Consider the following 26,043-nt stretch of genomic DNA (forward strand, 5'->3'; position numbering starts at 1 on the left):
TAAAAGTGCTTTGTAGCTAGTACCTAGTATTTGATTTACCTTTCCTTGAAAATGCAGTTCAACAGCCAAATTCTCTTTTAGGACCTTCTTGGTTTATAATACATATGCTCTAATATAACACCTTAAATTTGTATTTAGCTTTCATAGTATGTGTACACGAATATAGTTAATAGTTAAAACACACATATATTTTAACAGTTCACAGAGATGTCAAACATTAATTTTGTAAAAGTCATTTTCTTCATGTTGACTTTCTCTGTTGGGGAAAAACTAGAATTCAACATTATTTGGAGTCCACATAGATTTCTCAGTTGTTTTCAAAAGTCAGATAGAGGTAACCTTTCCAACTTCAATATGGTGTCAACTTTTTAGATAGTTTTTATAAGGTATTTATCATAACATTTAGAGTTACAGTGTCTTTGTAAATGTGCTATCTTTCTCAGTTTACCATAGCTGACTTTGGCTTTTACTTCATATCTTTTAAGAGACCATTAGATCATTGGATTGCCCATTTCTGTTATTTGTTAAAGACATTTACCTTGTCATTACCCTGGTGTGGGACTATCAATACCTGGAACTAGATACTAGAATGATACTTTCAAGAATTGAGTAATTTTATAACTCTTAATACTTTTTTATTTTAATATTTATTTATTCATTTTCCCTTTGTTTTTGCCCTTGTTGTTTTATTGTTATAGTTACTATTGATGTCTTCGTTGTTGGATAGGACAGAGAGGAATGGAGAGAGGAGGGGGAGACAGAGAAGGGGAGAGAAAGATAGACACCTGCAGACCTGCTTCACCGCTTGTGAAGTGACTCCCCTGAGGGTGGGGAGCCGGGGGGCTTGATGCAGGATCCTTTTGCCAGTCCTTGTGCTTTGCGCCACCTGCGCTTAACCGCTGTGCTACCACCCGACTCCCGCTTTTATAACTCTTATAGTAGTTAACCAGATCAGATGTTTTCTGACATTCAGAATAGTTACATTCCATCCATTTATGCTTCATATAATGTAGGCTCCATAATCTGAGCTCTCTTTTTAATGTATTCCATTATAGCTGTTTATACCTTTCTTCCTCTTTTTTAAAGATTTTTTAAAAAATATTTTTATTTATTTACTGAATAAGAGAGAAATTGAGAGGGGAGAGAGAAATACCTGCAACCCTGCTTCACCACTCATGAAGCTTTCTCTCTGCAGGTGGGGGCCAGGGACTTGATGTCAGCACCTGAATCCACTCCTCCCTGTGGCCTTTTTTCATATATATATATAAATTTTTTTTTGATAGGACAGAGAAAAATTGGAAAAGATGAGGAAGATAGGGAAAAAGAAAGACACCTGCAGACTTGCTTCACCATTTGTGAAGCTTCTCCCCTGCAGGTGGAGAGCAGGGGCTCAAGTCTTGATCCTTGTATATGGTAATACGTGCACTCAACCGGTGCACTCAACCGGGTGCACCATCTCCTGGCCTCCCAAAGCTAGATTTTTAAATCACCTTTTTTACATGATATATGTGGCAAAATCTTCCTTCCCACCAGGGTAATCACTGGAGCTCTTGGTGCCAGCACTATGAATCTATTTATTGCTTCATATGACTTGGCTCTTTTCTTTCCTTTTCTTTTCTTTCCTTTTCTTTTTTTTTGCCTCCAGGGTTATTGCTGAGGCTCTCTATGCCACTACAAATCTGCTCCTCCCAGTAGCCATTTTTTCCCTCTTTCCCCACCTCCTTACTATTTTATTGGATGGGACAGAGAAAAATTGAAAGGGTGGAGAAAGTAGAGAGAGAAAGGATAGACACCTGCAGACTTGCTTCACCATATATAAAGCTGCCCCTTGAAGGTGGTGAGAATGGGCTCAACTTAGGTCCTTGCACCTGGTAATATGTCCACCACTGGTCCTCTGGCAAAATTTATTTATTAATCTTTATTATTTTTATTTACAAGAGACAGCCAGAAATTGAGAGGAGGGGAATAGAGAGAGGGAAAGAGACAGAGAGACACCTGCAGACATGCTTCATCACTTGTGAAGCTTTCCCCTTGCAGGTGGGGACTGGGGGCTTGAACCTGGGTCCTTGCAGGTGGGGACTGGGGGCTTGAACCTGGGTCCTTGTGCACTTTAACCAGGTACGCCACCACCTAGCCCCTGAGAAAATATCTTATGGGTAACCAAAAATTTAATCCTTAAAACAATTTAAATACTAGGACTGCCTAAATTTCTAAAAGAAGATATAACTTTTCAGATCCAAATCTGCCTTTCCTCCAGTCTCCCTGTGTATTTATATTATTGAATATGAGTGAGGAATGCAATATATTGTCTTCTAGCCAAATTAAAGACTTTCATGCCTGAGGTACTAGAGGTCCCAGGTTCAGTCTCCAGCATCACCATAAGGCAGAGCTAAATAGTGCTCCTAGGGGGCTGGGTGGTGGTGTACACATAGTACAAAGTACAAGGACCAGCGCAAGGATCACGGTTGAACTCCTGGCTCCCCACCTACCAGTGGTTTCGCTTTACAAGTGGTGAAGCAGGTCTGAAGATGTCTTATTTTTCTCACTCCCTTTCTTTTTTTTTCCTTTATTGGGGGATTAATGTTTTACATTCAACAATAAATACAATAGTTTGTACATACATTTAACAATAAATACAATAGTTTGTACATACATTTCTCAGTTTTCCACATAAAACAATACAACCCCCACTAGGTCCTCTGTCATTCCTTTTCTAGGACCTGTACTCTTCCCCCCAACTCACCTCAGAGTCTTTTACTTTGGTGCAATACACCAACTCCAGTCCAGGCTTAGTGTTTTCTATTCTGATCTTGTTTTTCAGTTTCTGCCCGTTCTCACTCCCTTTTTGTCACTCCTCCCCTCTCAATTTCTCTCTGTCCTGTCCACTAAAATGGGGGGAAGGCTTCCAGAAGTGGATTTGTAGGGCTGGCATGAAGCCCCAGCGATAACTCAGGAGGCAAAAAAACAGTGCTCCAGTTTAAAAAAATAAAGTTTAAGGTATAGTAAGCCTTGTACTTGATAATAGTCTACAGGTCAGGTTTACCTAGAATAAGAGATGTATATGACTATATTAAGCAGAAAGAACATTGTTTTTTTTTTTTTTTTTTTTTACTAAAACACTCACTGCTCAGCTCTGGTTTATGGCGGTGTGAGGGATTGAACCTGGGACCTGAGAGCCTCAGGCATGAAAGTCTTTTTGCATAACCATTATGCTATACTCCCACCCGAAAGAACATTGTTCATACCAATTATATCCCCAGTAGTCATCTCAGAAGTAATCTTAGTAGATCAGGGGCCTGGAGATAGCTCATCTGATACAGTACATGTCTTCTCCTATATGAGATAATACTTTTTTCACTGTTGTCACATTTAAAAAAAATTAATTTAAAAAAAAGTTAGGGGTCAGGCAATAGCGCAGCAGTTAAACACACATGGCGTGAAGCAGGGTCAGTATAAAAATCCTGGTTTGAGCTCCTGGCTCCCCACCTGCAGGGGAGTCACTTCATAAGCAGTGAAGTAGGTCTGCAGGTGTCTTCTCTCCCCCTCTCTATCTTCCCCTCCTCTCTCCATTTCTCTCTGTCCTATTCAACAACAACAACAGTAATAACTACAACAACAATGAAAAACAAGGGCAACAAAAAGGGAAAATAAAAAAAAAAGAAATTATGACTGTCATCTAAAGCTATTTAGATTTATTTAGGTGAAAGAAAATTAGGTACCTGTTTTGTAAAACCTTTGGTAGATTGTTTATTTGTGTGGGGCTTGGTGCCTTCCATCATACCCAGGGTTTTTATTTTAATATAAGGAGGAAGAGATACCTCAAGCAGTGTACCACTGCTTATGAAGCTTCCCTACTACAGGTGGGGACCAGGGTTGAGCTCAGGTTCTTATGAGTGATAACATGTTTGTTTTACTTAAAAGGGTGAGCCACTGTCACCTGACTCATTTATTAATGGGTAAAGACAAATTTCTGTGTCTAAAGGCTATCAGACTAAGAGGTTTTTTTGTTTGTTTGTTTGGTTTTTAGTATTTATAGGGAGAGAAAGAAAAACAGACTTATCACTGGCATATGCAATGCCAGGAATTAAATTTGAGATCTCATGCTTGAGAATTTATCCATTGTACCACCTCCTGAGTCTCAGTACGGTACTTTGTTTTTTTGGTTAATAAATTGGTCTGTATTAAAATTAGCATGAAAGTGTAGAGCACCTGAATAAATAAAAAACAAAGGGCTTTATTTTATTTTTTATTTTTGCCTTCAGGGTCATTGCTGGGGCTTGGTACCTGCACTACAAATCCAACTGCTCCAGAGGCCACTTTTCCCCATTTTTGTTGCCCTTGTTGTTATTATTGTTATTGTTCTCATTGCTGCCATTGTTGTTGGACAGGACAGAAAGAAATCAGGAGAGGATGGGAATACAGAGAGGGAGAGAGGGCAGGGGTAGATAGCATAATGGTTATGCAAAGAGACTCTCCAGCCAGAGACTCCAAAGTCTCAGATTTAATCCCCTGCAGCACCATAAGCCAGAGCTGAGTAGTGCTCTGGTTAAAAAAAAAAAAAGGAGAGAAAGACAGACACCTGTATACCTGCTTCACTGCTTGTGAAACGACCTCCTTGCAGGTGGGGAGCCGGGGGCTTGAACCGGGATCCTTATATCAGTCCTTGTACTTTGTGCCATGTGCGCTTAACCTGCTGCACTACCAGAGTATTTATTTATTTATGTATTTATTATCTACTTTTTATTTTTTTGCCTCCAGGGTTATCGCTGGGGCTCTGTGCCTGCACCACGAATCCACTGCTCCTAGAGGCCATTTTCTCCTTTTTTTTTTTGCCTTGTCATTATTGTTATTGTTGTCATTGATGTTGTTGTTGGTAGGACAGAGAGAAATTTAGAGAAGAGGGGAGACAGAGAAGGGGAGAGAAAGATAGACACCGGAGTCGGGCGGCGGCACAGGGGTTAAGCGCAGGTGGTGCAAAGCACAAGTACCCGTGTAAGGATCCTGGTTCAAGCCCCAGTTTCCCACCTGCAGGGGAGTTGCTTCACAGGCAGTAAAGCAGGTCTATAGGTGTCTATCTTTCTCTCCCCCTCTGCCTTTCCTTCCTCTCTCCATTTCTCTCTGTCCTATCCAACAGTGATGACAGTATCAATAACAGTAACAATAACTACAACAATGAAACATCAAGGGTAACAAGGGAATAAATAAATAAAATAAAATAAAAAAAAAGATAGATAGATAGACACCTGCTGAGTTGCTTCACAGCCTGTGAAGCGACACCACTGCAGGTGGGGAGCCAGGGGCTCAAACCGGGATCCTCATGCTGGTCCTTGTGCTTTGGTGCCATATGTGTTTAACCTGCTGCGTTACCGCTGGAACCCCCCCCCAAGTATTTTTAATGAGAGATACACAGAGAGAGAGAGAGAATGAGCATGAGTACAAATCAGTGCACTGCTCCACTCTAGCTTATAATAGTGCTGGAGCTTGAACCTGGGACCTCAGGGCAATTTTCATCTCCTTGTGAAAGTCTGCAGAACACTCACCTACAACCTACATTACATTACATCATTATGCAGTAGAACCCCTTCCCCAGCGCCCTTTGCTTTGATGCTGTATACCATGCCTAGTCCACATTTACCTTTGTGTTCTTACTCCCTGCCCCATATTTATTAAGTTTTGCCTATAAGAGATCATTTGGTATGTATTCTTTTTTCTTAATTTTTATTTACTTATTTATTAGAGGCAGAGAAGAACTGATAAGGGAGGAAGAGCTAGAGAGGGAAAGAAACAGAGACTCCTGCTGCCCTATTTCACCACTCTTGAATTTCACCACTCTTGAAACTTCCTGCAGATGGGGACCAGGGGCTTGAACCCAAGTCCTTGCACACTGTACTATGTGCAATTAACCAGGTTTGCCACTGCCTGGCCCCAGTATGTGTCCTCTTTTTGGCTTATCTCACTTAACAGGATGTCTTCAAGTTCTATCCAAGATGACACAAAGGAGATGACATCATTTTAAACAAATGACCTTCCTCCCCAAACCCATATATATAGGTCTAATGCCATCTCTATCAAGGTACCACCAAATTTCTTTAAAGGAATAGAACAAAAACTACAAAAATTTATCTGAAACCAGAAAGTTCCTGAGATTGCAAAAGCAATCATGAGAAAAGGAACAAGACTGAAGACAGCACACTTCCTAATCTCAAACAATACTACGGAGCCACTGTAGTCAAAACTGTCTGGTACTGGAACCAAAATAAACACACAGACAAGTGGATAAAATTAAAGGCCTAGAAATAAGCCCAAATATCTATAGACATTTACATTTTTTAATATTTTGGCTGTCACATTGCAGTTTTTATTTGTAGAAACTCACTGAAGGTAAGATTGAAAAAGCAGTTTTTGTAGTTTTCTTTGAATACAGATATTCTGAAAATTTGCTTAAAAATAAAATGGGTGTATATAGGGGTGACATGGGGGAACTTCATGGATGGTATAACAGTGCTGTGGTATTTCTCCTCTCCTACAAAAAAAAAAAAATCTGACCCTGGGAAGGCAGGCACTCACTCTGTAGTATTGAACACTTGCAAAACCTTAAACCCAACATTTAAAAATTAGCATTAAAGATAATAATGGTGCTGTATAGTTTATGCATTTGTCAAAACTCAGAACTACACCAACATGAATTTTATTGTACAAATATACAAAAAATAAAAAATATGATAGGAAAATGAGGATTGAAAACCAGAGAGAAAGCAGATAAGTATATGGCTGTTTTCTTTGTTGATATCAAACTTTGGAAATTTATATTTGGTTGGGAAGTAAGATTTTTGTGCTTGAAAATGTACTTTGCTTTTGGTAGTCAGAAACACATTAGAAGGAAGAAATCAATCTTAGGCAACTTGTTTCTTTTTTGACATTTAAAAAAAAATTTATTAATGGGGGGAGTAGGGCGTAGCACAGCAGGTTAAGTGCACGTGGCACAAAGTGCAAGGACCAGTTCAAGCCCCTGGCTCTAACAACAACGTCATCAATAACAACAATAATAACTACAACAATAAAAAACAAGGACAACAAAGGGAAAATAAATAAATATAATTTTTTAAAAAATTTATTTTCCCTTTTGTTGCCATTGTTTTTTATTGTTGTTGTTACTATTGTTGTTACTGATGTCGTCGTTAGATGGACAGAGAGAAATAGAGGAGGGGAAGACAGAGGGGGAGAGAAAGATAGATACCTGCAGACCTGCTTCACCGCCTGTGAAGCAACTCCCCTACAGGTGGGGAGCCAGGGGCTCGAATCAGGATCCTTAAGCCCGCCATTGCGCTTTGCACCACTTGCGCTTAACCTGTTGCGTTACCACCCGGTTCCCATCCTTTTGACATTTTTAAGTTGAAATTTTATGACTGGATGCAAAAAAGAGTTGTCTGCCCCCCCCACACACACACCAAGAAAGGGGGAGAAGGTATGTAGTTCTTTTAAATGAGTAATTTTTTTAAAAAAAATTTCTTTTAAATATTTTTATTTAGAGAGAAAGAAATTGAAATTGGGAGATGGAGAAATGAAGAGATACCTGTAGCAGTATTTCACCACTCATAAAGCATTTCTCCCTGCAGGTGAAGAGTAGGGGCTTGAACTCTAGTCCTTGTGCTCAACCATATGTGCTACCACTTGGCCCTTAAAGTTAATTTCTACTGACTTTTTTTTTTTCATGTGTTACACATGAAGAAGAAAAAATCTATACATTCCTTAACTATCAAATATACTTTTCACTTAATGAGACAAAATATCTTAACATATTTTCCTCTAAAACTTTTTTTAAAGACTTCTTTTTTAAAAAATATTTATTTATTAATGAGAAACATAGGAGGCGAGAAAGAACCAGGCATCACCCTGGTACATGTGCTGCCGGGGACTGAACTTAGGACCTCATGTTTGAGAGTCTTATGCTTTATCCACTGCACCAACTCCCGGACCACTCATCTAAAACTTTTGAGGCACACTTGGGGATGCCTTACCTGGTAGAACACACACCTCACTCAAAAGGGCCCAGGTTCAAGCCTTAACTTCATGGGGCACCATGGACAGTACCAGGAAAGCTCTGTAAAGATAAGATAGTGCTGTGATTTCTCTCTCTCCCTCTCCCCAAAATAAAAAAGTTGCCTTGGGAGCAATGGAATCATACATGTGCAAGACCTAGTTCTGCCATTAAAAAAACAAAAACATTAAGGCCAACAGACTTGCCTGATTTTATTCTCATTCTCTTCCTCTCTCCATTTCTCTTTCCCTCTCTCTAGTAGTAAGTGGGGCTGGGTGGTGGCACACTTGGTTGAGCATATGTTACAATGTGCAAGGACCAGGATTCAGAGGACCTGCAGAGGGAAAGCTTCACAAGTGGTGAAGTAGGGCTGTGGGTGTCTCTCTCACTATCACCCCCTTCCCTCTCAACTTTTGGCTGTGTATCCAATAAATAAAAAATAGTGGGAAGAGAAGAAAAAACACCACAGCATTGTTCCATAGCTCACAAAGCTTTTTTTGCATTGTGACTCTTAAAACTGTTAGGTGGGGGGAGTCAGGCGGTGGCACAGTGGGTTAAGCGCACGTGGCGCAAAGCGCAGGGACCGGCGTAAGGATCCCGGTTGGAGCCCCTGGCTCCCCACCTGCAGGGGAGTCACTTCACGGGCGGTGAAGCAGGTCTGCAGGTGTCTATCTTTCTCTCCCCTCTCTCTCTGTCTTCCCCTCCTCTCTCCATTTCTCTCTGTCTTATCCAACAACAAAGCAACGTCAACAATGGCAATAATAACCGCAACGAGGCTGCAACAACTAGGGAAACAAAAAGGGGGAAAAATGGCCTCCAGGAGCGGTGGATTCATGGTGCAGGCACCGAGCCCAGCAATAACCCTGGAGGGAAAAAAAAAAACTGTTAGGTGGGGGAGCTGGGTGGTAATGCACTGGGCTAAGCACACATAGTGCAAAGCACAATGATTGGCACAAGGACCCTGGTTCAAGCCCCTGGATCCCCACCTGCAGGGGGGGGGGGGTCCCTTCACAAGGGATGAAGCAGATCTGCAGGTATCTATCTTTCTCTCCACCTCTCTGTCTTCCCCTTACTCAGTTTATCTCCTGTGCAGCAACAACAATAGAAGCAGCAACAAAAAATGGAAAATAAATGGCCTCCAGGAGCAGTGGATTTGTAGTGCTGGCACCGAGCTCCAGCAATAAACCCTGGAGGCAAAAAAAATTTAAGTGGCAGTGAGGTTGTATGGTGGCTGCATGCTTAGAGATCCTAAATTCAATCCCTGGAGCCATCAATAGCCAGAGCTGAGTGGTGTGTGCTCATCAAAACAAAAAAAATTACTGATGTAATACTTACTTTTTTTAAAAAAATCTATTCACTCTCCTTAGAAAGTGGGATATAGGGAGTCGGGCTGTAGCGCAGCGGGTTAAGCGCAGGTGGCGCAAAGCACAAGGACCGGCATAAGGATCCCGGTCCGAACCCCGGCTCCCCACCTGCAGGGGAGTCGCTTCACAGGTGGTGAAGCAGGTCTGCAGGTGTCTATCTTTCTCTCCTCCTCTCTGTCTTCCCCTCCTCTCTCCATTTCTCTCTGTCCTATCCAACAACGACAACAACAACAATAACTACAACAATAGAACAACAAGGGCAACAAAAGGGAATAAATAAATAAAATAAATAAATAAATAAAAATAAAAAAAAAAAAGAAAGTGGGATATAGGGGGCAGAGGGTATATAGCATAATGGTTATGCAAACAGACTGTCATACCTGAGGCTCCAGAGTCCTAAGTTCAATCCCTGTACCACCATAAGCCAGAGCTGAACAGTGCTCTGGTTTAAAAAAAAAAAGAAAAGAAAGTGGGAGGTAGGAGATAAAGCATTGCTTATGAAGCCTGACCCTGCACAGATGTATAGTTGGTGAGGGGAGGTATATTTAATAGCCTCATTTGTTCATTTTTAAGATGTCTGCCAGAAGCTTAAGTTTTTTTTTATTTTTTTAATTTTAATTTTATTTTATTTATTCCCTTTTGTTGCCTTTGTTTTTTTTTTTATTGTTGTAGTTATTATTGTTGTTGTTGGATAGGACAGAGAGAAATGGAGAGAGGGAGGGGAAGACAGAGAGGAGGAGAGAAAGATAGATACCTGCAGACCTGCTTTACCGCCTGTGAAGCGACTCCCCTGCAGGTGGGGAGCCGGGGCTCAAACTGGGATCCTTATGCCAGTCTTTGTGCTTTGCACCACCTGCACTTAGCCCGCTGTACTACAGCCCGACTCCCAGAAGCTTAAGTTTTAAATTGCCATAGTTTGTCACTTACTCTTTGAAGTAAAAATAACAGCTGGGTTAGCTTGCAAGCTCATTTTTGTAAGATTTTCCTTTAGACATATCTGCTGGTATGCAGCAGAAATGCTTTGTGCTTCCTACTTTACTACACAAAATATTAGAAAAACTATGCAAGTAGGAGTCGGGCGGTAGCAAAGTGGGTTAAGCGCACGTGGCACAAAGCGCAAGAACCAGCCTAAGGATCCCAGTTCGAGCCCTCGGCTCTATACCTACAGGGGCGTCGCTTCACAGGCGGTGAAACAGGTCTGCAGGTGTCTTTCTCTTCCCCTCCTCTCTCCGTTTCTCTCTGTCATATCCAATAATGACAACAATAATAACTACAACAACAAGGGCAACAAAAGGGAATAAATAAATAAAAATATGTTATAAAAACTATGCAAACAAGGATTAAGATTTAATAAAATATATACAACTTGTTACTTCAAATTTTTTGTTGTTGTTGGGGCTTGGGTGGTGGCACATCGGTTTCAGCACGTGGTGGAAGGACCAGCGTAATGTTCCCGGTTCGAGCCCCCGGCTTCCCACCTGTATGAGGGGGGGTTGCTTCACAGTGGTGAAGCAGCTCTGCTGGTGTCTTATCTTTATCTGCCCATCTGTCTCCCTCTCAATTTCTCTCTGTCCTACCCAACAACAATGGTAACAATAACAATAATGGCAACAACAAGGGCAACAAAAAATGGGGAAAATGGCAACAAAAATGGGGGAAATGGCCTCCAGGAGCAGTGCAGGCACTGTGAGCCCAAGCAATAACCCTGGAGGCAAAAAAAAAAAAAAAAAAAAAAAACGTTGTTGCTATTAGTACTTTGTACTTTGTACCTGCTTGATTCTACCACTCCTGGTGGACTTCCTTCCAGATAGAGGGTGAGACAGAAAGAGGGCAAGAGAAAGAGAGATACCACTGCTGTGGTCTGGGAGATGGCACAGTGGATAAAGTGTTGGACTCTCAAACATGAAGTCCCAAGTTCAGTCCCCGACAGCATATGTGCCAGCGTGATGTCTGGTTCATTCTCTCTCTCCTATCCTTCTCATTAATAAATAAATACTAAGAAAAAAAAAAAAAAAGATTCCACTACTTGTGAAGCTTCTTTGCATGGTACTCTCATGTGCTGTCTGGGGGCTCAAACCTGAGTCATCATGCATGGTAAAGTGTGCACTCTACCAATTGAGATACTTCCTGCTCCCCATAAAAAATTTAGGACAGAAATTGAGAGTGGAGGATAAGAGAGAGAGGGTCACCAGCAGCTCTGCTTTTCTGCTCATGAAGCTTGAACTCAGGTCCTTGTGCATGGTAACAAGTGCATTCAACCATGTTTAAAAAAAAAAACATGTTTATTTACTTATCTAAGCAGAGTACTGCTCAGGTCTGGCTTATGATGATCTGGGGGGTTGAACCTGGGACTTTGGAGCCTTAGCATGAGAGTGTCTTTGTATAGCCATTATATTAACGCCTATATTCCAAAAACAAACAATTTTAAGTGACTACCTCTAGTACACCCCTAAAGGTGAGGAAGAATACAAGGACTAAGGATTACAGTTTGATACTGCCTATTGCCTTGCCTTGTTTAATTCTTGCGGTGGTCCCTAGAACAACTACTCAACTTTGCTTTTGCAGTGTGATTGTCAGCATCTGGGCCTTGTTGCTATATGAAGATGGTATTGACCTCTGGGGTGCCCTGAAAGAGTCCTCAGGACACCCAGGCATGTGCCTACCACTATTTTGAGAAATGACATTCTAGACAACACAAGATAGCTTTAACTATTGTCCTAGTGGCATATGAAAATCTGTTAAGAGTGATTTACAACTCATTACTTTTATTTATGACTTTAATAATTTGTAATCTTGCCTTTGAAATAGGAAAATGTGCCAATTTTTAATAAAAAATCTGTGTGAGAGCTGATGTTTGGATTTATATGTCTGTGCTTCTTTGAAATAGCATACCATTTTATAATTATGGGCCCACACTAAAGAGCTTATTCTGTTCAGAAACTGAGTAGCTTTGTTAGACAGCTAGTAGTCAGCTCTCTGTTTCAAAACAATCAGTTGGGTTCTGCTGGCTCAACTTGCAGTTGTCCTAGTCTTCACCCTGTTTCAACCAAAGACTGTTGTTGGAAAGGCCACACAAAGGCCCTGTGTGTAGAGATCCTACTAATAAGGAGCATGGTCTAGTCTTGGGTGATTAAATCTGTTTTGGTGTGCTATTCCTTCCCTGTTTCTCACTTCTTTTGTTTGCCTAATTGTTTTCAATGAGAAATCATTTTTAATAAAGAATGTAGATGATATCTTCTAATTAGTCTGAGTGGAGGCAATTTCTGGTGTAAACTAAAATACTTCTTTTTTATGGTAGGATGTTATGGAGCTGCTTGAAGAAGATCTCACTTGCCCAATCTGTTGCAGTCTGTTTGATGATCCCCGAGTTTTGCCTTGCTCACACAACTTTTGCAAAAAATGTTTAGAAGGGATCTTAGAGGGGAATGTGCGGAATTCATTGTGGAGATCATCTCCATTCAAGTGCCCCACATGTCGTAAAGAAACTTCGACTACTGGAGTCAACAGCCTACAGGTTAATTATTCCTTGAAGGGCATTGTGGAAAAGTATAATAAAATCAAGATCTCTCCCAAAATGCCAGTGTGCAAAGGACACTTGGGGCAGCCTCTCAACATTTTCTGCCTGACTGATATGCAGCTGATTTGTGGAATCTGTGCTACACGTGGTGACCATACTAAGCATGTCTTCTGTTCTATTGAAGATGCCTATGCTCAGGAAAGGGATGCTTTTGAGTCCCTTTTTCAGAGCTTTGAGACTTGGCGTCGGGGAGATGCTCTTTCTCGCTTGGATACCTTGGAAACTAGCAAGAGAAAATCTCTACAGTTACTGACTAAAGATTCAGATAAAGTGAAGGAGTTTTTTGAGAAATTACAACACACACTGGATCAAAAGAAGAATGAAATCCTGTCTGACTTTGAGACCATGAAACTTGCAGTTATGCAAGCTTATGACCCAGAAATCAACAAACTCAACACTATTTTGCAGGAGCAACGAATGGCCTTTAACATTGCTGAAGCTTTCAAAGATGTGTCAGAACCCATCATATTTTTGCAACAGATGCAGGAGTTCAGGGAAAAAATAAAAGTAATCAAGGAGACTCCACTACCTCCTTCTAATTTGCCCACAAGCCCTTTAATGAAGAACTTTGATACCAGTCAGTGGGAAGATATAAAACTAGTAGATGTGGATAAACTTTCTTTGCCTCAAGACACTGGCACATTCATTAGTAAGATTCCTTGGAACTTTTATCAGTTTTTTGTGGTAATAGTTCTGCTTAGCTTTTTCATATTCTTCATTCCTACTGTATTTCTAGAATGGTCTCCATTTGATGAACTCAAAATTTGGAAAGACTACCTTTCAAAATTGAGTTTCTATCTGACTAACTCGGCTGACTTTGTAGAGCAGTCTAGATTTTACTGGAAACAAGTGACAAATGAGTTTTTCATTTTCAGTGAAAAATTCAAGAATTTCACTCTGGTGGTATTGAACAATGTAGCTGAGTTTGTGTGCAAATATAAACTGGTGTAAAATCTGTCAAGTATATAGTTTTTTTTTTGTTAGATAACAGAGTGGTAGTTGAGATTTGGTCTAAGATTCTAGCCAGATATTTTCCTACAAAAGTACTCCTTTAATAAATAATGTCCTATTCCATGTTGAAATTGGGAAAAATAAAGTGAAAGATAATGTGAAATTTAATAGTACAGACTTGGAGTCATTTTAAAATAAGCATCCTATCCCATTATTGTGTTTATGTTATAATAAATATAGGAGGTGAGAAAGTACATAATCTAAAATTGTATTGATGTAGTGTAAATTCATTTAAGTTGTAATAAAGATTACTTTGTAAAGCAGTTTTTTAAAATAAGAGTGACAGTCCTTTGAGAAAGGAATATTAGATTGAAATTCCAAAATTTTCTCCATGTTTTTCTTTGCCTCATTGTCTTTGGTATTTTCTTACAATAGGTTTACATATCTTAAAAGAGTATAAAGGTTTCAGCTTGCCCTTTCCTCCTCCTCCTCATTATTATTGTTATTAATTATTATTCCACGAGGGTTATCACTGGTACTTGGTGCCTGCACAGTGAATCCATTGCTTCTGTCAGCCATTTCCCTCTTTTTTTCTATTTATTTGATAGGACAGAGAGAAATTGAAAGGGATGGGGAAGATAGACATCTGCAGTATTTGCTTCACCATTCATGAAGTTTCCTTCCTGCATGTGGGTACTGGGAGTTTGAACCCAGGTCCTTGTGCTTAAATAGATGTGCCACTGCTCAGCCCCTTCCTTACTTTTTTTTTATTATCATTATTTATTGGGTAGAGACAGCCAGAAATTGAGAGGGAAAGAGGAGATAGAGAGGAAGAGAGACAGAAACACTTACGACACTGCTTCACCGCTTGTGAAGTTTCCCCCTGCAGGTGGGGACTAGGGGCTTGAACCCAGGTCCGTGTGCATTATAATGTGCATTCAGCCAGTTGTGCCATCACTTGGCCGCTCTTTCCATATTACAAGTTTATCACCAAACAGACTTGGTGATAAACTACAGAAGTGTTGGGTTACTGTGCAAGCAAAGTCACAAAGTTAATCAGTAACACTTGACAAGAGCAGGAAATGGATAATTTATCTGTATTGGCAACTAAGTGTTATTCCAGAGTATCATGGCAACTATATATCAATCCAATTCACCTGCTTAAATTTCTTTAATATTCTGTCAGGGAGTGAACTAAAGGTCTTCTGTATGAGCAGTGTCTTAACATACCCTCCCCACTCTAGTCCTTTTATTCTATATACTTAGATCAACGTTGCTCCACCAAAGTCAGGGGGTTCTCTTTAGTATGGTATGTGGTCCTGCCATGTGGTGTCGGGTTAAACCTAGGATCTCATGCATAATGAGGCTTATGCTCTCCCACTGAGTTGCCTTTGAGCCTCTACTCAAAGAATTCAGAAGTATTATAGGTCAGCAAGACAGCTCAGCTGGGAGGGTATCTGCTTTACCAGGTGTGAACCAAATTTGAGTCTTAGGTATACTGGGAATATTACAACACTGGGAGAATCGTTGGTGCTGTGGTATCTATTTGTCTATATCTGAAAAAGTGAGTCCAGAGTAGTGAAACTTCAGTGATGACCAAAAGTAAAATTCACAATAGATAAAACAATCTTTTGTCCATTATAAAGTACAAACTAATCAGCTAAACACTAGGCAGGGTAGATAGTATGTTTATGCTAACAAACTCTCATGCCCAAGGCTCTGAATTCCTATCCCATATTCAATCCTCCTGCACCACCATAAGCTAAGCAGAGTTTTTTTTTTTTACCAGAGCTAAGCAGTGCACTGGTAAAAAAAAAAAAGCTAAATATTAAAGCTATTTTAGAGCTTGCTCACATGAAAACAAGATGCCCTTTCATTGACTACTTACTTGTAATTTATAATTTTATATATTTTATACAAAAATACTTAATGTGTTAAATATATAAATTTCTCACTTATTTTCTGTCATAGAACAATAAAGTCCTCTGAAGGTCCAGAGTACCTTACTCCAGCCCTTTGCTTTAAAGTTTTTAAAATATTTTCATTTTATTTTTGCCTCCAGGGTTATTGCTGGGGCTTGGTGCCTGCAAGCCTCTCTGGAGGCTACTTTTTCCTGTTGCCCTTGTTGTTATTGATGTTGGATAGGCCAGAGAGAAATGGAGAGGAGGGGAAGACAGAGGGGGAGAGAAAGATACCTGCAGACCTGCTTCACCACCTGTGAAGCGACTCCCTGGCAGGTGGGAACCGGGGGCTGGAACTGGGATCCTTATGTCGGTCCTTATGCTTCGTGCCACCTGTACTTAACCCACTGCGCTAACGCCTGACTCCGAGACAAATTTTTTTTCTAAAGAATTTGTCATGAGTAATAAAAGAAGCTCAGAGATCTGGGAAGGGAATGCTTTTCAGTTTCTAGTATGTTTAAAATACAGATTTGAGACAGGTTTTCATGGAGATTGTAAACAGCAAAGGGATCTATTTGATTTCAGACAAATTGGCAGTTTGCCTTAAACAGCCCAGTTCCTCTTCTGTTTCTCATGTTTTATACAAGTTCCCAAGCAACTGAATTTTGCACATGGATACACTTTGTTTTACAGCAGTCACCTGGTAATTTGGGTAGGTCTCTTGTTTGCTACTTTCTGTCCCCTCTTTTTCTTGATTATAACAGCATTTATGAGTATAGGTTGGTTTACAAATTCTTGTCTGTGGCTAATGGTTTATAGCCTCTAGTTTGGAGGAAAATTAGAATGAGTAATCAGGAACTTGTTACTTTGAATGTGGGAGGGAAAATATTTACAACAAGGCTTTCTACCATAAGACAATTTCCAGTGTCTCGGTTGGCACGAATGTTAGATGGCAAAGATCAAGAATTCAAGATGGTTGGTGACCAGATTTTTGTGGACAGAGATGGTGTGTTATTTAGTTTCATCTTAGATTTTTTGAGAACACATGAGCTATTAGTACCCACTGATTTTTCAGACTATCATAGGCTTCAGAGAGAGGCTCTTTTCTATGAACTTGATTCTCTGGTTGATCTGTTAAGCCAAGAACACCTGCTACATCCAAGACCTGCTCTTGTGGAGGTGCATTTCGTAAATAGAAACACTCAATCTTTTTTCAGAGTATTTGGCTCTTGCAGCAAAACAATTGAGATGCTAACTGGAAGGATTACAGTTTTTATAAAGCAGTACTCCACACCATCCTGGGCTGGTGGTTCTTTCCCTCCTCGGATGACTGTACTTCCTCTGCCTCCACAAAGACCTTCTCACCATGACCTGGTTTTCCAGTGTGGCTCTGACAGCGCTACTGATAATCAATCTGGAGTCAGGTACTTTGTATTGTGAAGCATCTCTCTTCTGATTCCTAATGCTTTTTTAAAACCTGAATATTTTCAAACCTGAAACTTCTTGTGAAAAATGATTACTCAGTAATGTTTTTGAAGGTTATCAGTACAGTTGGCTAGAATGAACAAATGGGACTTTTCAGAGTGAATAAAGGTATGTAGTATTAATTGGGTCATTAGGAATAAATCACTACTGTCTAGGGAAACTTGGGACTATGGAGACGGAATAACTTTGTTTGAGAGTCTAGTACCTTAGCCACTGTGCCACCTCCCAGACCGAGGAATAACTTTGTAGATAGCTAAAGTGCTAATGAAGTTAATTTAGGAATAAGATGTTATTTTCACCTCAGGAAATTATTTTAGTGGTTTGGCATATAGTAAAGACATTTCACCTGAAATCTCTATGCTTTAAGTATGTTTGCTCTTTCAGTCCTTATGGTTGACTAGTAATTTTTCTTCCAGACTTCTTTATTTTTAAGCACCATATATGCAGATAATACATCACTGATATTTTAGTATCCTATTACATCTTTACCACTAGTAAGACAACTCAAAATATTGGGATAGGTTGTCAGTATGCCAAGGGTAGTTGCTTCTGAGTCAGTTATCTACTTTCTCTCCCTGTTCTTGGCTGAAGCCTTAAGCTGATGTTCACTCTGCCATCACATACTTCCCTCCCCCTCTTAAAATGTCTTAAATGCTGTTTCACTGGAGGTTGGGAGGTGGTCAGGGGTCAGAAAGACCTGGGTGCAAGTACCCACTTTCCATATGGTGCTTCACAAACGGTGAAGCAGGTCTGCAGGTGTCTATCTACCTCTCCCCTTTCAGTTTCTATCCTATCTTAAAAAAAAAAAAAGCCACTGAATTCATAGTGCCAGCACCAAGCCCCAGAGGTAATACTGGTGACAGGGAAAAAAAAATGCTGTTCCACTTTCACTTTACTTTGAAGGTTAATTTTTCAGTTTCAAGAGAAAAAATTTAAGTGTGATAATTTTTTTTACCAATAATATTCAAACTAACGTATATAAATTTTTTGGGAGCTGTAGAGAGGCTTATCTTGGGATATTTTCCTAACTTCAGTAGTAGCTATCAGAAAGGATCAGAATGTCTCCTACAACATACTCTGCTCCTGCTTATGAACTAGAAAACACTAGGCAATGTGACAATTGTCAGGCTTTTATACTTTATAATTTGTCATTCCAAAAAGATTGAAATGTTATTTTGGGAAAAGAGATCCAATTCAATGAAATGTTGATTGTGAAGGAAACTAAAGACTATGAGATACTTATGTGAACAACTCTCTTTTCATTGGTAGGGTACTACCATAAATAGAAAGGAGGTGGGAGTTGGGCAGTAGCGCAGTGGGTTAAGCGCAGGTGGCGCAAAGCATAAGGACTGCCAGAAGGATCCCGGTTCGAGCCCCCGGCTCCCCACCTGCAGAAGATTCGCTTCACAAGTGATGAAGCAGGTCTGCAGGTGTCTATCTTTCTCTCCTCCTCTCTGTCTTCCCCTCCTCTCTTCATTTCTCTCTGTCCTATCCAACAACGACAATAATAACAATAATAACTACAACAAAAAAACAAGGGCAACAAAAGGGAATAAATTAAAAAATAGAAAGGAGATGATCAGATTATTATTATTATTTTTAGAGAGAGACATCATAGCAATGCTTCATCATCTGGAATTTCCTCTAGTGTGGTAATGTGCCTTGTCTTTTGTATGGCAAGGCATGAGCTATACTGAGTGAGCTATCTCCCTGACCAGTATTTATTTATTTATTTATTTATTTTATAGATAGACTAAGATCATTAGGGAATCCATTTATAAAAAAATTAAATCCTGGGGGCTGGGTGGTAGCACAGTGGTTTAAGCGCAGGTGGCGCAAAGCGCAAAGACCAGCTTAAGCATCCAGGTTCGAGCCCCCGGCTCTCCACCTACTGGGGAGTCGCTTCACAGGTGGTGAAGCAGGTCTGCATGTGTCTATATCTCTCTCTCCATTTCTCTGTGTCCTATCCAACAACAATGACAACAATAATAGTAACAACGATAAACAACAAAGGCACCCAGCCCTAGTAATAACCCTGATAACCCTGGAGGCAACAACAACAAAAAAATGCTGAAATATGGTGATGATTTTAATAAAGCAAAAAATCCAAAAAATAAGAGATGCTCTTTTAAAACTACACATTTGGAGAAAGACTATTGTAATCCTGAAAAACAAGATCAGAAACTCAAATTGAGGCATTCTCATGTATACATCAGTGCCAAGTGGTTCCCTTTTCACCTTATGATATGAATAGCATTATATTTAAACTTCCAAAATAGGTGAGTCCAAAACCTAAATTAACTTGTTTCCCAATTCCAAACATTATTCATTTCAGCTGTTTGAAACTCATGTCTTTCAATCCCATAAGTGTTAGTGATTTTCTTCCTCTTTTCTTTTTCTTTTTCTCCTCTCTCTGGCTTATGGTGGGGTTGGGGGTTAAACTTGCACCCTTTGGTGCCTCAGGAATGAAATTCTTTTTGTATATCCATTAAGCTACCTCCTCAGTATCCTATGATTTCCTTTTATTTAGTCCCAATGTCAAAGCAGAGAAATAGAATCTGAATAAAGTGACATTAGGATTTCTGGTTTAGATGAAAACTGGCATTTAAAATGACCTGACATTAATTATTATTTATTTATTTATCACACCCCATCTGTATCTGTCTATTCAGATGCTTTTTTGAAAGTGGAAAATGAAGGAGTAAACCTGAATGGTGTATAGTTTGGTGTATCATCCAACTGTTTATTATGTTTAAATTACTAGTGATTTACCTCTTTAAGGTCTTATTAGCCTAGTACATTGCTCAGTTATGATCTCTCAAATTTACAGTATTAAAAATGCTTGTCTTGCATCTTGCAGCTGGTAATTTATATGACAGTATATTATCAAACTTAAGTAATGGTAACAAGATACTAGAGTCTGTTTGATAGTCTATTCTACATATTTTTTAAAATTTACTTTTATTTATCGATTTATTTTTACCAGAGCACTGCTCAGCTCTGGCTTATTGCAGTGTGGGGGATTGAACCTGGAACTTGAGAGCATCAGGCATGAAAGTCTCTTTGCATAACCATTATGCTATACCCCCACCCGCATTCTACTTTTATCACCTGATTTGTACTGTTTGTATCTTAATTTTTTGACTTTATTTCCTTAATATTTCTGCATTATGCAGTCAAGTTCTGGGCTTCACAGGGGTGTTGAATAACTTGCTAGTGTTAAAATTTTATTGTACCAAACAAATATTTTTGATACTACCTTGTAGTTTTATAATTATTGCATTTTTTTTTGCCTCCAGGGTTATTGCTGGGGCTCCATGCCTATACCAGGAATCCACTGCTCCTGGAGGCTATTTTCCCTTTTGTTGCCCATCGTTGTTGTTATTGCTGTTGTTATTGTTAGATAGGACAGAAAGAAATGGAGAGAGGAAGGGAAGACAGAGAAGAGGAGACCTGCAGATCTGCTTCACTGCTTGTGAAGTGAACCCCGGGCAGGTGGGGAGTCAGGGGTTTGAACCAGGATCCATCTGCCAGTCTTTGTGCTTTGCGCCATGTGCACTTAACCTGCTGTGCTACGTCTGACCCCCAATTATTGAATTTTTTTAAAAAATTATTTTCATTGTCTAGGATTCTTTTTTTTTTTTTTTTTTTTTTACCAGAGCACTAATCAGCTCTGGTTTACTGTGGTGCAGGGGACTGAACCTGTGACTTTGGAGCCTCAGGCATGAAAGTCTCTTTGTATAATCATTATGCTATCTACCATGCCCACCTTCTGTCCTTTCCCTTCCTTTTTTCTTTCTTACTTTCTTCTTTTCTTTCTGTTTTTACCACCAGGGTTACTGCTGAGGCTCAGTGCCAGCACTTGCAGTTCACTGTTCCATGTGGCATTTATTACTTTTTTTCTCCTTCTATCACTGTTCCATGTATCCTTTATTACTTTTTTTCCCTTCTTTTCTATTTTATTTGATAGAGAGAAAATGAGAGGGGTGGGGAGACAGAGGGAGAAAAATAGACAACTGCAGGACTGCTTCACCATTCATGAAGCATCCTCCCTACAGGTGGGGGGCAGGGGGGCTCAAACCAAGTTCCACTTAACCAGATGCACCACTGTCTGGCCTTCTAGAATACGTTTCTTCTTTTTTTAAAAATTGTTGTTGTAGTTATTATTGTTGTTGATGATGTCATCATTGTTAGATAGGACAGAAAGAAATCGAGAGAAGAGGGGAAGACGGGGAGAGAAAGACAACTGCAGACATGCTTCACCGCTTATGAATCGACCCCCCCGCAGGTGGGGAGCCAGGGTCTCAAACCAGGATCTTTACGCTGGTCCTTGCACTTCTCATCACATGTGCTTAACCTGCTGCGCTACCGCCCGACTCCCTAGAATAAATTTCTAAATGTGAACTAAAATAGCCAATGTGTTTCAATCATAATTAAAAAGAGGTTAGTGATTTCCCTAACACTCTTTTTATCCCATAAAACTATATATTTCTTAGGTTGTTGCTGAAAACTGTTTTAAGTTAAGCCTTTCTTCATATTTATGTACAACTGGTAGAATATAAACCAGAATTTTTTCCTTGATGATAAAGAAGTGATACTGTTATATCAGGGCCAGGAGGTGGCGCACCTGGTTGAATGCACACATTACAGTGTACAAGGACCCAGGTTCAATCCCCTGGCCCCCACCCGCAGAGGGAAAGCTTCACAAGTGGTGAAGCAGGGCTGCAGGTGTCTCTCTTCCTCTCTATTTCCTCCCCTTTCTCTTTCTCTAGCCAATAATAAATAAATATTTTAAAAAAGAATGATACAGTTATATCTATACAGACAAGTTATACTGACATTATTAAAGTCAACATATAGCCAATATGCAAAGTTTAAACATTTTTTTTCTTGAATTATATGTATTGGCTCTATAACAAATTTCCCCAGACAATAGAACGTTTTTCATTTTTGTCTCTAGTGGCCTTTTGACCCATGCTTTGCTTTCCAGCAGCGGATAGAAAGGAGTGAGAGAGAAAGAGAGAGAGAGAGGCAGCCAGCCAGCCACTAGGAATGGTAGTCATTCAAGCAATAACTCTGCTAACAAAAACAAAGCTAATTTTATAAAATCCTTTGCTTCAGAAAATAGCTGCTCAGTAAAGATTCATCAGTGTTGGCTATATTTCTAAACAGAGATCATAGCAATATCTCTATTATGAAATTACTGACTTGAACTTATGGGACATAAAAAAAAAAAGACATAGAATATGGTGTGATATGGTCTAGAAGGTGGCACAGTGGATAAAGTGTTGGACTCTCAAAATGAGGCCTGGAGTTCAATTCCTAGCAGCACATGTACCAGAGTGATGTCTGGTAATTTCTTTCTCTCTCTCTCTCTCATAAATAAATAAATAAATATTTGTTTTATTTTTTAATTTTTTTTGTTTTTTCTATTTTTTTATAATTTTTTAAAATTATCTTTATTTACTGGATAGAGACAGCCAGAAATCAAGAGGAAAGGGGGTGATAGCGAAGGAGAGAGACAGAGACACCTGTAGCCCTGCTTCACCACTCATGAAGCTTTCCCTCTGCAGGTGGGGACTGGGGACTTGAACCCGGGTCCTTATGCATTGTAATACATGCACTCAACCAGGTGCACCACCACCCGGCCCCAAAATATTTGTTTTAAATGGTGTGATCCCTTTAATCAAGAGTAAAGGTCATGATTACATGTTTAGTTTCAGTAATTCTAAGGGAAGCTTTAGAATTAAAAACTTTTTTTTGTATGTCCTAGGTATATTTCTATAAAGCCTGATGACCGAAAACTGGCCAACGGAACTAATGTCCTGGGCTTACTGATTGACACATTATTAATGGAAGGCTTCCATCTGGTCAGCACTAGAACAATATCTTCTGAAGACAAAACTGAATGCTATAGCTTTGAAAGGATAAAAAGATCTGAAGTTTTCGCCAGGAACAAACTCCTGAAACCAGAGACTACCACCATGCCAGAGCAATCTAAGAAAAACAAATGAGGGATGCAGAGGTGGTTATGCAAAGAGACTGTCATACCTGAGGCTCCAACGTGCCAGCTTCAATACCCCTGCACCACCATAGAGCAGAGTTGAACAACAACAACAACAAAAAAAAAAAACTGGTAAAAAAATAAAGTTTTTAGGGCATATATGTTAGTCAAATATGTACTAGACCTAACTTTTTGGCATTGTCTCTTACGACATCATCTTTGAACAGTCTTTTTTTTTAATATTTATTTATTCCCTTTTGTTGCCCTTGTTTTATTGTTGTCGTTGGATAGGACAGAGAAAAATGGAGAGAGGAGGGGAATACAGAGAGGGGGATGAGAAAGACAGACACCTGCTGACCTGCTCCACCGCCTGTGAAGCGACTCTCCTGCAGGTGGGAAGCGGGGGGGGCTCCAACTGGGATCCTTCTGCCGGTCCTTGTGCTTTGCTTTGCGCCACGTGCGCTTAACCCGCTGCGCTACTGCCCGACTTCCCAAACAGTCATATTTTAATAATGCTTAAGCCATACTAACTGCCTGCAGCTAAGCAACATCCCACCTTCTCAGTATCTTTTTAAACTTCACATATAGCTGTCACTAATGGGCTCTTCAGTCAGATTGCCTTTGATTTATCATCCCAATTCAATCACTTTGCAGCTATATTGGGCAAGTTATCCTTCCTCTTTATAGGATAGAAGATTAAAAAAGATAATGTAGGGGGAGTCGGGCTGTAGTGCAGTGGGCTAAGCACAGGTGGCGCAAAGCATAAGGACCGCCATAAGGATCCCGGTTCGAACCCCGGCTCCCCACCTGCAGGGGAGTCGCTTCACAAGCGGTGAAGCAGGTCTGCAGGTGTCTATCTTTCTCTCCTCCTCTCTGTCTTCCCCTCCCTCTCTCCATTTCTCTCTGTCCTATCCCAACAACAATAATAACTACAACAATAAAACAACAAGGGCAACAAAAGGGAATAAAATTAAAAAAAAAAAAAAGAAAATGTAGGGCAGTAGATAGCATAATAGTTATGCAAAGAGAGTCTCATGCCTGAGGCTCCAAAGCCCCAGGTTCAAGCCCCCGCACCACCATAAGCCAGAGCAGAACAGTGCTCTGGTTAAAAAAAAAAAAAAAAATGTAACGTATACTACATACTCAGGGGATGGGTGATGGCGCACCTGGTTAAGTGCACATAGTACTAAGGGCAAGGACCTGAGCAAGGATGGGAGGTTTGATCCCCGGCTCCCTACCTGGGGGGGGGGGGTGTGTGGCTTGGGCGGGGACACATTCCACTTAACAGTCTAGCAGGTCTGCAGGTGTCTATCTTTCTCCCTCTCTATCTTCCCCTCCTCTCTCAATTTCTTTCTGTCCTATCCAATAAAAAGAAAAGAGATGACCTCCAGAAGTAGTGATTTCATAGTGTGGCATTGAGTTCTAGCATTAACACTGGAGGAAAAAAAAAGTATACTATATACTCTTTGGTACATGTTAGGTGCTCAGTAACTACTAGTGGTGATGATGATGATGATGGTGATAAAGATGAAGATGGATGGCTTACTTGCAATTATACCTCTTCTGGTTTTTTTTTTTTTTTTTCTATATATATCTTGTTTTCTTTCTCAGGCAGGGGTAGATAGCATAATGGTTATGCAAAGAGACTCTCATGCCTGGGGCTCCAAAATCCCAGGTTCAGTTCCCTGCACCACTGTAAGCTAGCACTGAACGGTGCTCTGGTAAAAAAAAAAAAAAAAAAAAAAAAAAACTCTTCTTTCTCTATACCTTGTTTTCTTCATTTCCAAGAGTACTGCTCAGCTCCAGCTTATAATGGTGTGTGAGACTGAACCTAGGACTCTCTCAGGCATGAAATTCTTTCCATAATTACTAAGCTACCTCTCTTGCCCCAAATCTGTATTCTCAAGTTCTCAAGGAGCTCAATTCAAGTGAGAAAGTATTCATGAAACAAAAGATGAAATATATTTAAATTTAAATAAATTTAAGGTGGCCAGGAGGTGGCACAGTAGATGTGTTGAACTCTTAAGCATGAATAGAATAAAGCTCTGTTCTTTCTTTTCTCTCATTAATAAATAAATAATAAATAGGGGTGGGGGGGCCAGGTGGTGGTGCGCCTGGTTGAGCGCCCATGTTACAGTGTACAAGGACCCAGGTTTGAGCCCCCCAGTTCCCACCTGCAGGGGGAAAGCTTCACAAATGGTAAAGCAGTGCTGCAGGTGTCTCTTTCTCCCTCTCTACCACCCTCTTCCCTCTCAATTTCTGACAGTCTCTATCCAACAAATAAATAAAGATTAAAAAAATAAAAATCTGTTTAAAAAAACAATAAATAGGGGTTGGACAGTGGCTTACTTGCTTGAGCACCTACACAACAGTGTGCAAGGACCCAGTTCAAGCTCCCTTCACAAGTGGTAAAATAGTCCTGTAGGACCTCTTTGTTTCTCCCACCCCCTCTCCCTTCCTTTGTCTTTCCTTCCCCTCTCAATTTCTTTGTCTCTTTTCAAAAGTTGATAACAAGGACCGAGTGGTGGTACACCTAGTTGAGCACACGTTACAATGCAGAAGGACCCAGGTTCGAGCTCCCAGTCCCCACCTGCAGGGGGAAATCTTCACAAGTGGTGAAGCAATGCTGCTGGTGTGTCTCTCTGTCTCTCACCCTCTCTATTCCTCCCTTTCCTTTTGATTTCTGTCTCTATCCAATAAATTTTTTAAAAGTTGATAACAAA

The 26,043-nt window shown here is 40.1% G+C and overlaps 2 protein-coding genes across 4 annotated transcripts in view; both read left to right on the forward strand.

Annotated features, from left to right (window-relative positions):
* TRIM13 (tripartite motif containing 13) overlaps nucleotides 1-14,253 on the forward strand; it is a 47,322-nt gene extending 33,069 nt beyond the window's left edge. For all 3 annotated transcript variants that reach the window (XM_060194852.1, XM_016193419.2, XM_060194853.1), the window contains one exon: nucleotides 12,701-14,253. In XM_060194852.1, the coding sequence (XP_060050835.1) occupies nucleotides 12,707-13,930 (1,224 nt within the window). In that variant the 5' untranslated portion in view covers nucleotides 12,701-12,706 and the 3' untranslated portion in view covers nucleotides 13,931-14,253. The remainder of the gene's footprint in view (nucleotides 1-12,700) is intronic.
* A 2,153-nt stretch (nucleotides 14,254-16,406) lies between these two features.
* On the forward strand, nucleotides 16,407-23,409 carry KCNRG (potassium channel regulator). Its single transcript, XM_007535066.2, has 2 exons — nucleotides 16,407-17,255; nucleotides 23,090-23,409. The coding sequence occupies exons 1-2, from the start codon at nucleotides 16,675-16,677 to the stop codon at nucleotides 23,328-23,330; spliced, it is 822 nt and encodes a 273-aa protein (XP_007535128.1). The 5' UTR covers nucleotides 16,407-16,674; the 3' UTR covers nucleotides 23,331-23,409.
* Nucleotides 23,410-26,043: the final 2,634 nt, after the last annotated feature.

Source organism: Erinaceus europaeus, chromosome 7 (assembly GCF_950295315.1).
Source record: "Erinaceus europaeus chromosome 7, mEriEur2.1, whole genome shotgun sequence".
NCBI classification, from domain to species: Eukaryota; Metazoa; Chordata; class Mammalia; order Eulipotyphla; family Erinaceidae; genus Erinaceus; species Erinaceus europaeus.